General features: G+C 43.0%; 1 protein-coding gene across 2 annotated transcripts in view; it reads left to right on the top strand.

Annotated features, from left to right (window-relative positions):
• The first annotated feature begins 1,070 nt into the window (after positions 1 to 1,070).
• Positions 1,071 to 13,818, top strand: part of LOC308685572 (nidogen-1-like) — a 43,599-nt gene continuing 30,851 nt past the window's right edge. For both annotated transcript variants that reach the window (XM_081357441.1, XM_081357440.1), the window contains exons 1-9: positions 1,071 to 1,275; positions 5,693 to 6,001; positions 6,909 to 7,141; positions 7,964 to 8,262; positions 8,341 to 8,481; positions 9,016 to 9,267; positions 9,896 to 10,096; positions 10,527 to 10,760; positions 12,223 to 12,360. In XM_081357441.1, the coding sequence (XP_081213567.1) occupies positions 1,084 to 1,275; positions 5,693 to 6,001; positions 6,909 to 7,141; positions 7,964 to 8,262; positions 8,341 to 8,481; positions 9,016 to 9,267; positions 9,896 to 10,096; positions 10,527 to 10,760; positions 12,223 to 12,360 (1,999 nt within the window). In that variant the 5' untranslated portion in view covers positions 1,071 to 1,083. The remainder of the gene's footprint in view (positions 1,276 to 5,692; positions 6,002 to 6,908; positions 7,142 to 7,963; positions 8,263 to 8,340; positions 8,482 to 9,015; positions 9,268 to 9,895; positions 10,097 to 10,526; positions 10,761 to 12,222; positions 12,361 to 13,818) is intronic.

Here is a 13,818-nt window from a genome sequence, read left to right as displayed (position 1 = left end):
TTGTAAAGGTTTATGAACATTAATCTGATAACGCTCTGAACTCAGAAGGTAAGGGTTTGTAAGTGAGAATAGTTGTTTAAGTTTAAGTGCCCTCAGAAGTGCACTGACCCTCATGAGGCCTCAGGCGGAGACGGTTCACATCTGGACACACACACACACACAGCCTTTTGTGTTTCACTAACGTGCCTTAGAAAAGCAGAGAACTCCCGCACAAACATGGTGGATAGTTAAAAAACTCGATTATTTTTTGTTCGCATCGCATTCCAGTCTTTACGGAAGCTTGTTTCCGCCACATAATAATATATTTTAAAAGATAATTGTGACTTTTTAACACACAATTGAGTTTATTTCTCGCAATTCTGACTTTAGAACACACAATTCTGACTTTATATCACGCAATTCTGAGATAAAAAGTCACAATTACCTTTTTTATTTTTTATTCTGTGGCGGAAACAAGCTTCCATAAGTCGTCGATTGTGTAGACACAACACTAAGTTTATTTTTTAAATTGTTGTGAAATTTAAGTGAAAAATTACAATGATATCAGTGTTTTGTCCATGTGCGATCTTCGCAAGAAAACCGCTAGTGCAGCGCGCTGTTGCTATGGTTACCGCGATTTTCGCGCCAGATGAAAACATCGCTGACACACTTCTGAAACTTTTAGAAACGTGTAAAATGTGCCTTATATGTCGAATTACACCACTTTAGCATGGTTACTCAAGATATTCTCAGGTCAAGACTTAACACGTTTATTTTTGTATGTAGTTGTGAAATGTAAATTTCGATCGTTCTAATTGCTGTTGCTCTGGTTAAACACGGGCTCTGACACACTTGCACAGGTATTTTCTGAGGACATAAAGGAAATGTTTGTGTGTAGAATTAAATGACTTTAGCACCCCCACCTCAGCTTTTGTTCTCGTGCTCCGGGGGGTCAGTAATGTAAATGATTCCTCCACCAACTCCCCCTCCACATGAACTCACTCTCTCTCTCTCTCTCTCTCTCTCTCTCTCTCTCTCTCTCTCTCTCCTCTGGAGTTCCTCGTCGTCACTCACAGACCCGTTATAACCGCGCACAGAGGCTTCATGATGGTTCTGGTGTCCAGTGTGGGGGTTCTGGTTCTGCTGGTGTCGGTCCAGTGTCTGACCCGGGATCAGCTCTTCGATTACGGGATCCGATTCGGCGACCGGATTCTCGGTTCCGGAACGGATTCGGTTCAGGCGCTCGAGCTGGAGCAAACGCTCTACTTCTTCAAAGGAAACTTCCATAAAATATACGTGAGTCACTCAACTTTTGTTGCATTTTAAATGTAGTGTTAATACAATAAGCAAAACATATAAGTGTTCTCTCCTCTAATATTTCCAAAGTTTATTAAATAATTTAAATAAACGAAACACTTAGTAGTTGTTACTTAATTGCGTACAACCAGTTCATTAATTGAATCGAAGAATCAATGAATGAAGTGAAATCGTACAAATTGTCCTCAAGATGAAAGGAGATATTTCTATACGGTCGATTTGAAACCAGTTTGATTATGATTTTCAGAGATTTGCAAAAACAAATCTGCTGATCAGCAAACTTTTTCTAGTTTACAAAACCAGCAAATTAAGGTTTTAGGCAAAGCAAGTTTATTCATACAGCACATTTCATACACTATGGCAATTCAAAGTGCTTTACACAGAAATGAATTAAAATCACATGATAAAAGCAAGGAAATTAAGATAAGATCTCTCTCTCTCTCTCTCTCTCTCTCTCTCTCTCTCTCTCTCTCTCTCACACACACACACACACACACACACTCTCTCTCTCTCTCTCTCTCTCACACACACACACACACACTCTCTCTCTCTCTCTCTCTCTCTCTCTCTCTCTCTCTCTCTCTCTCTCTCTCTCACACACACACACACACACACACACACTCTCTCTCTCTCTCTCTCTCTCACACACACACACACACACACACACACACACACACTCTCTCTCTCTCTCTCTCTCTCTCTCTCTCTCTCTCTCTCTCTCTCTAAATATTTACTCCAGGTGTCTTTTCTGCAGTGATCTCCCTATAATGTGCTCATTAGTCATGAATGTTTAGATTTTTAACCAAATAGAATCTGTGCCTGTATACTAGCTTCTTTTGATATTCTGATGAACCTCCAGAAGTTTCACTATGTTGGTTGATTTTCTAATCATCTATCAGAAGCCAGTTATCACCCAAAACCAGTGGACAGTGTGTTTGTTGAGATGTTTCTCGGCTCAGGAAGAGTTGAACAGAAAGACTCTAGGAAAGCCTCCAACTTCTGGTGACGTAGAGCTCAAATCTGCCGAAGCAGTCGCTCTTCATATCCCAGCTGTCTGTGGTTTATCTCACATCTTCCTGTAGGAGTGACATATAATATATTCCATATGGATGAATCCCTCCCTGTGTTTGCAGTGGGAACTCATGGGAAGGATCGTCCCTGTTGTTGCAAACTGACTCAAGAACGACTTCATGAGCAGAAATGAGAAACACTAGCTCTAAGAAGCAGACGTTCTTGAGTGGATCAGTTCTTCAGGAGACAGAAGTGCCTTTGTGTGATTGTGTTTTTCCCCGTGGATGAAGTGTAGCCTGAGGCTGATCTTAGAAGCTCTTCCTCCTGTCCTGCTGTTCTCCATTCACTTCCTATAGCATTTACATTCCTGACGGAGATTCCCAACAAAGGTTGCCATGTTACCTGGTCGAACACAATAAGAGTTAGGCGTTAATCCAGGGTCAGGATTATGAGTTTACATCGGTCAGTTTGAGTTTATTGTGCGTCAACAACAAAAATACATTTTTCAGTTGAAAACGTTTCCACTCTATGGGATTTAACCCTGTGAAGCCTGACATATCAAATACTAGACAGGAAAATCACTTTTTTGAATTTATTTAGAAAAAATATTGAAATTATTTTTTTAAAGTTTTTTGTTAAGTATCATATTTGATGCATCAGGCTTTATGGCTCATATATTCTGATATAATGAGAATATGCTGATCAAACTGAGCAAAAATATGTGATTCGCTGCAGATACTGATATTTATATGGACAAAAAGTGATGAAATTCTGATAAAATGCATATGAATATCAATATTCATGATATTTAAATGCTTAAGTTTTATGATCTGTATTTTTAAAACAAAATACTATTGTAGTATGTACTATTGTTATTTGTTCATGTCTATTGAGACATGAACAAATAAACCTTCCTCAAAAGCCTGATGATCATATTTGATACTCGTGATTTTTATAATAAATGATGATTATAATCAATTAAGCCTGCTTCAGTCCAGCTGAAATATTACTAACAATATCAGAGTTTTTCTTGGTTTACTTGATAAAATCAGAGCAGATTGACAGCAGAAAGACTCGTGAAGCTCGAGCTGAAGGACGTTTGTACAGTTATACTGAAAGACTTTTACTGGATAAAAGAGTCTAAACTCTCGATCTGACACAGGAGCACTGCAGGAGATCGAGTGAAAATATCACGTTTATCATACAGAGGTCTATAGGGTTGTTCTCCGCTGGGTCAGTCTGTTTCTGGTTTGCAGGTGGAGGATGTGTGTGTTTCTCAGGGTTCTCTCTCTCTCTCTCACACACACACACACACAGCTGTACGCTCAATCACTCTCAGATCTCTCATTCTGTGCTCAAGCTTCTTCCCTTCTTCCATGAAGCCAAGAGTCATTGTTCATTTCGAGCTGCGCTGAAGTTTAGAAGTGGATCACAACTTGTTTGACTTATTATCCACAAAAATATTCAATATTTCACTTCACGAAACCCAAGATAAGTGTGTAATGCTTCAAGCGTGTGTTCTGTTGGCGTTTCTCCAATTGAACCGTGTGTTTCTCGTCTAGATCCGGCAGCTGCTCCAGTCTCTCATGCAGATCTTCAGCTCTAAAGCTCAGGGTTATCAGGGTTTCTTCGTACTTTTTGGCACTTTTGGCTTTCCTTGAGGTTCGAGATTTGTAACAGAACTATTGTTTGTTTAGTTGATCTCTCGAGTAAGACATGGAATAGCTTCTCCTCAGGTCGAGCAGATCCCCTGCCGTTTCACTTGAAGAAGCTCGTTAAAGAAAAGCTCATACACACACAAACACACACACTTTAAGTGGCACAACAGCCTTTCAAGTGCGACGACACCCCAGATCCCAGAAAACATCACTGCTGGTTTACGAGGCGTCGGATGAGACGGCGTGTCTGTTCCTGCAGGGAAACATCCGATCCTGTGCCATGTGTGTGTCGTTTGCAGCATAGGCGCGGATTTAAACTGGGATTTAATGCAAGAACAACTTTAATGAAAGCTGCAAGCAGCGATGAAAAGGGCCCTCGCACCCGTGCCACCGCCACCCGGCGCCTTTAGGAAAACAGAGCACGGTGGGCAGTATGTAAATATAGGAGGACTATGTTAAGGTAATTTGTATTTGCCACACTTCCTGCTACCAGCAGGTGGCGCTATTACTATAACCGAATATGAGCATGGTCATGTTTTCAGGACAGGACTCTTATCAAACATGTGAAGTTTGGGGCAGATTGGACATTGTATGCCTGAGTTACTGCAGGCTGTGTGTGGTTGCCTAGCAACATCGGAACTGCAAGCAACATATAGGACTTATCTGATGATGCATATATCACCCAAAGGCTGAAATTGGGCGTGCACATCTACATTTGTCAGGCCGCCGAGGACACGCCATTCGACGAAAACTCAAGATCTTCGCAATTTAATGTCTCAAAGGCATTAAGATTACGCTCACCAAAATTGAAGAGGATCAGATCCAAACTGTAGGAGGAGTTCGTTAAAGTACAACATCTGGAAATGGCAAAAACTGCATACCTGTACGTGAAACTTAGAGCCGGGGCAAAATGTAGGGGGGGCAATTGAGCCATTTTTCCCCACCCAATTCTGAAACCCATATCACACGTAAAATTTCATCACTTCTGCAGCGTGTGCAAAGATTCATGAGTTTTTGAGCATGTTTAGGCCCTCAAAAAAGCGATTCACTTTGGAGAAGAAGAAGGAGAAGAATAAACGGAGCAAAAACAATAGGGTCCTCTCACCATCGGTGCTCGGGCCCTAATTACTAAAAGAATCACAAGCCATTGATTCTCTTAAACTAAGCTAAATGTAGGCTATGCTTGCTATTAAAATTTGCAACATTTGTAAGAAGAACACATCAGTTTTTACAATCGTTGATTATTATGGCTTGTTTAATACTTTCTTGATAGAAACTGTAATCATGAACATTGTTTTTGTGCTTTAAGTTGCTTTCTTACAATATACAAGAATATGCAAAGCTTTTATATTTTCCAATGTGCAAAAATGTGCAACCTTTTTTTTCTTGCCGTGTGCAAGACTATGCAGTGTATTTTGTGTGTGTGGTGTGTTCTGTATTCTACTCGCTAGATATGCATGTTTATAAGAATTTTTACCTTTTCACATCTCCTCAACAAGCCACATGATGAGAGGTATTATTCCTTGAAAGTGTTTAGGTGTTTGGTCAGATGATCAATACTAATAGTCATCCTGTGCATTCAGTAAAACAGAGCAAAGGTTTGTTTGCCAGGATTATAATTTAATCTCTGTGTTAAAGTGCTAAAGTGCTCAGCTTGCATCTTAACTCTCGGAACAGATCCGAACATGTTTCCTCGGTCCGGCGTGCTGATGTTCTGCTCTCCGCAGGTCAGCACTAATGGCTTCGTGTCTCTGGCCGAACCCAGCGATGAGTCCGAGTACCTGGGGAAGATGCCGGCCAGCTTCGGCATGATCGCAGCTTTCCTGGGAGATCTGGACACGAGCGACGGCGCCGGATACGTTTACTTCCGGCAGGAGAAGAGCCCGGATGTTCTCCGGAGAGCCGCAGATCACATCGGCCAAGCGTTTCCCAATGACGATGGGATTGATCCCACTCACGCCGTCATCGTGACCTGGGAGAACGTGTTAGCTCAGGGTCAGCGAGGAAGAGGACGAGGAGATGGACTTGAGTTAATGGTACGTCCCTGAACTCTGAATGATTTGCAGTTCCAAGCGTTTGTTAAAAAGTCAAGCCGCCTTTGTTTATAAACCACTTTTTGCAGCACTGATTGTTTCAAAGAAAATAACAATGTTAAAGGAGTAGTTCACTTCAGAATTAAGACTTCCTGATAATTTACTCTCCCTCACGTCATCCAAGATGTTCATGTCTTTCTTTCTTCAGTTGAAAAGAAATTAAGGCTTTTGAGGAAAACATTCCAGGATTTTTCTCCATACAGTGTCTTCAATGGGGTCCAACGGGTCGAAGGTCCAGATGTGAGTTTCAGTGCAGCTTCAAAGTCTCGACACGATCCAGCCGAGGAATAAGAGTCTTATCTAGACAAACCAGCGGACATTTTAGAACAAAAAAAACATTTATATACTTTTAACCACTAATGCTGGTCTTGCTCTCGCTGTGATGCGCAACACATTACGTAATCAGGGTAAAAGGTCAAGCGTGACGTAGGGGGAAGAACAGACCCAGTGTTTACTAAGCAGACGTGCAAAGACTAAGTCAAACGCCATTTACAAAAAATACATAAATAAAAGGTAAAACAACGATGTCGGACGATTTTGAAGTTGGAGGAGAAAATGAGATGATCAGATCTGAATCGAAACACGCGTGACCTTTCATCACAGCTAGTGCAAGATGAGCATCTTTGGTTAAAAGTATATAATTGTTTATTTTGAAGAAAGAAAGACATGAAAATCTTGGATGACGTGGAGGCGAGTAAAATTATCAGGAAATTTTAATTCTGAAGTGAAGTAATCCTTTAATGTTGCAGAGTGAAAGTAGTTTCAGCCCTACAGAAGACAACCATTACTCAGCTCAAAACACAACATGTTTAGCATGACAAATAATGCAACTTTCAAACTTCTCCTGCAGAGAAATACGTTCCAGCTCGTTGTAGCAAACATGGACTCGGCGTCGTACGCTATCCTGCTGTATCCCGAGGAGGAGACTCAGTTCAGCTCCTCACTCATAGATGATGAAGACGTGCTGGTCGAGGTCGGGTTCAGTGAAGGCTCGGTGCCGGGCTGGTTCGGCTGGGCCAAGACCCAGGGCTCTTACTATCGCGTCACTGACGACAGCGAGGAGTCGGTCCGCGCTCTCGCACTGTAAGACATTTACACACAGTTCTGTGGGTCTCATTAATCTCGTCACATGCAACATGAGAACATGTGATTCAGAAGGTGCAGTATTAAAGCGGTGGTATAATGCCCTTTTCACAAGATGTAAAATAAGTCTCTGATATCCCCAGAGTGTGTGTGTGAAGTTTCAGCTCTAAATACCCGACAGATATTATTATATCATGTTAAAATTGTCACTTTTTGAAGGCGAGCAAAAACACACCGTTTGTGTGTGTGTCCCTTTAAATGCAAATGAGCCGCTGCTCCCGACACAGGGGGCGGAGCTTCAAGAACTTGTGTGTGTGTGTGTGTGTGTTAGCAGCTTTGATTACCTCACACACACACACTGAACATTTCAAAAACGTTTAGCCTTTTATGTTCAAACCGGAGTCGGACAAAGATGGAGAGATTCTAGAAGTGAAACATGTAGAAGCAACAGGACATTTCTGGGCGGTTAGTTGATGAGTTTATGAAGCTGATGTGGAGTTAACGATCTTCTAGTCATTGATTAGCATATTCTGTCATGATAATCTATAAATCATGTTCCGGGGGCGGGGTTTATGTAAATTTGAGGGTTGGTGATGTCACTAACCCGTGGAGAAGCTCATTGTAGTCTCTACCAGCCGCGTGTTGTAGTTCTTAAGAAGCGATTTCTGTAAAAGTAAATCTCTCCCTTTGCTCTGAACTTTGAGTCGTAACTTTGCAGATGTTGGTTATGATCAGCAACATTACACACTAACTACAGTTAGAAAAGTCAAATCATAATCAGCCACTCCATTATCGTTTGCAACTCCTCTCCAAACTCCTCAGGAAGACAAACTCGGGCCGGCCTGGCGTTTGGGTCTTCGAGATCGGCACGTCTCCGTTGTTCAGCTCCATCGTGCCCGGCGTGGTCACAGAGGTCACAGAGGTCACAGAGGTCACGGAGGTCACAGAGGTCACGGAGGTCACAGAGCTTCCGTATGAAACGCTCACGTCCCGTCCGGATCCGATCTCCGAGTCCTCCACCCCTGACGAGCTCCAGTACCGTTACGTTCCCCCGCAGAACCCGCAGAGCCGGCAGAACCCGCAGGTTCTGATCATCGATGAAGACGAGCTCAGTGTCGAAGGTCTGGGGAAAGCTGTGGCTACACTGAGTAACTCTTATGTTTCATACATACGTACTAATATTTCTGTTTTTATTTCAGTGTTTTCCTATAACCACGAGACGTGCTCCAGCAACAAGCACAAGTGCTCCGCTTTCGCCGAATGCCGAGATTACGCCGACGGATACTGCTGTCACTGCAACCCTGGTTACTATGGCAACGGCAAGGATTGCGTCGCTGAAGGTGCGTTGAAACAAAGCTGCAACCTTCCCGTGTCCGTGTAATAAGCAGGATAATGCACATCCATCCAGTTGTTATCACAGAATAAACCCCCTTCAGGTGTGTGTGTGTGAGTGTGTGTGTGTGTGTGTGTGTGTGTGTGTTTGAGAGAGAGTGTGTGTGTGTGTTGGGTAGGTTTAGGGGTAGGGTTAGTGTAAGGGGACAGAATATACAGTTTGTACAGTATAAAAACCATTACGCCTATGGAGAGTCCCCACAAAGATAGTGAACCAGACGTGCGTGTGTGTGTGTGTGTGATCTCAGACTAAAATCCCTTCAGGTGTGTGTGTGTGTGTGTGTGTGTGTGTGTGTGTGTGTGTGTGTGATCTCAGATTAAACCCCTATAGGCTGATGTTAGTCCTGATCCTGATCCCCCTGTCAGGTTTATTCTGAGATAAAGACCGGCTGGATCTACTTTATCCCTTACATATAAACTTCCATTCTGTGCATAAACACCCATGAATCCCTGAATGATGGCGCTGTCGTCCGAATCCACAGGGAAACCGCAGCGGATGAACGGGAAGCTTAACGGCAGGATCTTCGTGGGGGATTCTCCATCTCCGGTGGAGTTCTCCAACAACGACCTGCACTCGTATGTGGTGGCGAACGACGGGCGAGCGTACATCGCGGTGAGCAGCGTCCCGGCTAGCGTGGGAGCGTCGCTGCAGCCGCTGCCGGCTCTGGGAGAGGCCATCGGATGGGCCTTCGCGCTCCAGCAGCCCGGACACCACAACGGCTTCAGCCTCATCGGTAACACAGCGGGACACATTCAACAGCTAATGCTATGAACTATATTATTATTAATTATTATAGCGATAACTGTAACAATAACTATAATGATAAATATAACTATAGCGATAACTGAAACAATAACTATAACGTTATCTACATCAGCGTTCACACCATCGCTCGATCTCGTTCTGTTTATTATACGTTGATGTCGTTTGTGCAGTTTATGTCGTCTGTCGCTTTAAATGCTGGCGCTCTTGAAGCAGGATGGATTCTGATTGGCTGTCAGTGTTTTTATCGTTTATCAGCTGGATAAAATAATTCCAGTGATATCATTCCTCTGTGGCATTATCATTATAGTAGTGCCGTGGACTCTGCTATGATTATAGAATTAGAATTATTATTAAATCTATATATCTCTGTGTGAACGGGCCTTAATACTGAAAATATTCTGCAACGTTATTATTATTTGTGACTGTGAATGGATAAACTGTTGTTCCTCATGGAATCTCCTGCTTCTCCTTCTTCTTCTCTCTCTGCATGATATTAACTCTCAAGCCGTTCCTGTGAGATTGATCTGCAGTGGAAACACATGCTCAGGGTCAGAGGTCAGAGGTCACTGACCCGTCTCCTTCTCTTGTGTCCACAGGAGGAGTCTTCACTCGCCAGGCCGAGGTCACGTTCCTGCCCGGCAACGAGAAGCTGAGCATCATGCAGGAGTTCGGCGGCATCGACGAGCACGATCACCTGCTGGTCAACACACACCTGGACGGCCGGATCCCCGAGGTGCCGCTCGGAGCCACTGTCCAGATCCCAGCGTACAGCGAGGTCTACCAGCACTCCAGCAACCGTGAGGGCCCGCTTCTCTACACTCAACACACACATTATTCTGACACCAGATATCAGTTTTGATATTTTTCACTAGTGTGTGCAGGACACTGTAGTTCAGTGAGGAGAGCAAAATAAAGTTAACTGAGACATATTATACCCAAACATTCTTCACACAGTGACTACCTGTAACATTGATAAAAATTTGGGATAAAAAATTAGTGAAGTTCACAACGTAATTTCGGGAGGCGTGAACCCATCTAATCTTTCAATTAAAAGATCCCCTCGCTCCGGCATCAACTGTTCTGGCGTCATTTATACCAGTAACAAACTCTGAATTCTCCGATCAAAGGTTTCTACAGTAGATGCTCCTGAATGATTTTGCTAACGAATGCCTGTATTGAGTTAAAGGAAGTTGTTTTCTAATGCCTGTATTTCTGTGATGTTCTCAGTGATCACGTCGTCGTCGCGGCGGGAATACAGCGTTAGCATGCCTGACGGTAGCGTGCGCACACACAGCTACTTGTGGACCCAGAGCCTGCGCTTCCAGAGCTGTCCACAGGGGGCGCTCTTGCTCACGGACCCCGAACGCCAGCAGCTCAGCGTCGACCAGATCTTCGTCATGTACGACTCCAGCAACCAGCTGATCCGCTTCGCCATGAGCAACAAGATCGGCTCCGTCCACAGTGAGCAAACGTACACTCTCCACACTGATGATTAAAGCACACCTCAGTGCTCACAGCGCTTTAGGAATTTTATGACATATTTATATATTTTAAAATGTAATTTATTCCTGTGATCAAAGCTGAATTTTCAGCATCATTACTCCAGTCTTCAGTGTCACATGATCCTTCAGAAATCCTCTGCTAAATGAATAAATGTAAATGTAGTAAATCTGTGTGAGTCGATCGCAGCTGCTAGTGAAGCTTGTGTGTGTGTGTGTTTATCTCAGTCTCCCGCTAATGTTTATCACTGTGTGTGTTCATGTGCTTCATGTGCTTCATGTAAGCGGATCCGAGTTAAAGCTCAAGAGCACGAACATCTGCCAGATCCGTGACGAGCCAGTATTTCAGTGTCGGTTTTTTCAGTGTCTAGATCAGGTTAAACTCTGACAAGCCCAGATGTGCTTCTTCAACACACATTGTTTCCTAGCAGAAAATCCTGATGCTAATGTTTAAAATATCTTAAAGTCCCCCTGAGGTGAAAATACAGCGTTTAATGTTGTTTATGTGTCTATGTGGTGTTTTTAATCTGCTTTAAGACAAAGCATGTGTAAGTTCATAAGTCGACAGCATTGCTGAGTATTTCCTCCTTAAAACTGCAGTGAACCAAAGACAGTCTCAAAAACACGCTTTGAAATCGCTGGTGTTTCTGACGTCACAAACTACCTTGTAACCAATCAGATCAACGTGTGATCGCCAGCCAGTGGATCTCTGAGCTGAGTGAGTGAGTGGAGGCGGGGCTCATTTGCATATTCATAGAGCCGCGCATACTAAATGAGGCAAGGGTGTCGAGTTACATTCAAGATATTTTAAGGCATGAAGACATTATTTTCAAGGAAAAACCTTTAAATATGCATTGTGGTGATGAAAGATGAGTTAAGGGATACAGTTATTGATACCGGGGGACTTTAATATCTTCATGCCTCGAGCTGGACGATAATATAGTCACAGTTTGTATATGTATTATTAGAATTTATTAGGATTAACCCCTTGAGATGTATCATCTCGTTTTCAAGGGGGTCCTTACAATGACGTGTATATGTGTGTATTATGTGTGTATAAAGTTATATATCTATGGCTTTACATGCCTGTACTGTATGCATGCAGATAAAGTTGGATAAATGTATGTATTCAACTTTATGTAGAGGGCTTTGTGATGATATAGTTACACTTTTGCAATGATATAAACAATCGAGCTGTTAAGATTAGATGTATTTTGGAGTTATTAATTCAGTATGTGGTGATTTTGAGGATTGATTATGAAACCTGACGGCCATAGTTAAACGATGCATATAATCGACTGGAAGTATTTTTGGTCGGTTTTCATTAATTCATGAGTTTTATGCGTGTGTTATGATTCAGAAGCTTCTGATGTGGTGTATTATTTGCATGTGTCATGGTTAGTAAGTGCAGTTGTGTGTTCCAGGTGTGATCCCCGAGCAGAACCCGTGCTTCACCGGCAGACACGGCTGCGACACCAACGCCGTGTGTCGACCGGCTCACGGGAAGGACTTCTCCTGCCGATGCGCCTCGGGCTTCACCGGAGACGGCCGCGCGTGTTACGGTAAACCACTGGCTTTCACAGATCAGGTCGAGGCAGCTTCATTTATACTGCGCTTTTACTACACAGTGTTTCAGAGCAGATTTAACAGGAGATAACAGGAGAATAATGCAACAAAGATTGTTTCCAGAAGAAAATAGCATCACAGTCCAGCTTATGTTAGTTCAGTGATGCTTCATTTCTGTTGTAAAAAAGTTATTAATTTAGTTCATTTATATACAGTATATAGCCGCTCAGTGTGTGTGTATCTTCTGACACCAGACACTGGTGTGTGTGTGTGAACAGCCGGAGTGTGTTAAGGGTTTTCTGTGAGAACGGTGTGTGTTAGCGGCCCCTAAGTTAATAACTAATGATCTCTGCAACGGAAGTGAATCAATCAAAACTCACTTTATCTGGACAATAACTTTATTCTAGATCTGCTGTAAAGCCTAAACACTCTCTGTTACTGTAATCTCCTGTTATCACTGTAATCTCTGTTACTGTAATCTCCTGTTATCACTGTAATCTCTGTTACTGTAATCTCCTGTTATCACTGTAAAGCTGCTGTGGAACTCTATAGTGTTAAAGCGCTGTATAAATGAAGGAGACTCGACTTGTATGTTTGTGTTATTAATAGGAAACATTCTGAGCTCCAACATCTGCGTTGAGTTACTGAGAAGCCTCGTCTCTCTCAGCTCTGATAAATCAGATGTAGAAATGATATTAGAGTTTAATTAGAGTTGAAAGAAGCCGCCGGTTCACAGACGGGTCGAGGATCCAGTGTAAACACACACCGGAAGAGGCTGTGCAGTGGAGAACTCTTACTGTAACACACACACACATACACACACACACACACACACACACACACCGGAAGAGGCTGTGAACGAGTGTTTCCTCTGCTGATTAGAGTGCGTGTTGTGTTGTGTTGTTGTGTTGTGTTGTTGTGCAGATGTGGACGAGTGTTTCCTCTGCTGATTAGAGTGTGTGTTGTGTTGTTGTGTTGTTGTGCAGATGTGGACGAGTGTTTCCTCTGCTGATTAGAGTGTGTGTTGTGTTGTTGTGTTGTTGTGCAGATGTGGACGAGTGTTTCCTCTGCTGATTAGAGTGTGTGTTGTGTTGTTGTGTTGTTGTGCAGATGTGGACGAGTGTTTCCTCTGCTGATTAGAGTGTGTGTTGTGTTGTTGTGTTGTTGTGCAGATGTGGACGAGTGTTTCCTCTGCTGATTAGAGTGTGTGTTGTGTTGTGTTGTTGTGCAGATGTGGACGAGTGTTTCCTCTGCTGATTAGAGTGCGTGTTGTGTTGTTGTGTTGTTGTGCAGATGTGGACGAGTGTTTCCTCTGCTGATTAGAGTGTGTGTTGTTGTGTTGTGTTGTGTTGTGTTGTTGTGCAGATGTGGACGAGTGTTTACTCTGCTGATTAGAGTGCGTGTTGTGTTGTGTTGTTGTGTTGTTGTGCAGATGTGGACAAGTGTTTCCTCTG

This window comes from Scardinius erythrophthalmus (assembly GCF_964197995.2).
Source record: "Scardinius erythrophthalmus genome assembly, chromosome: 25".
In the NCBI taxonomy this organism is placed as follows: Eukaryota; Metazoa; Chordata; class Actinopteri; order Cypriniformes; family Leuciscidae; genus Scardinius; species Scardinius erythrophthalmus.
This window is presented reverse-complemented; position numbering and strand designations above follow the sequence as displayed.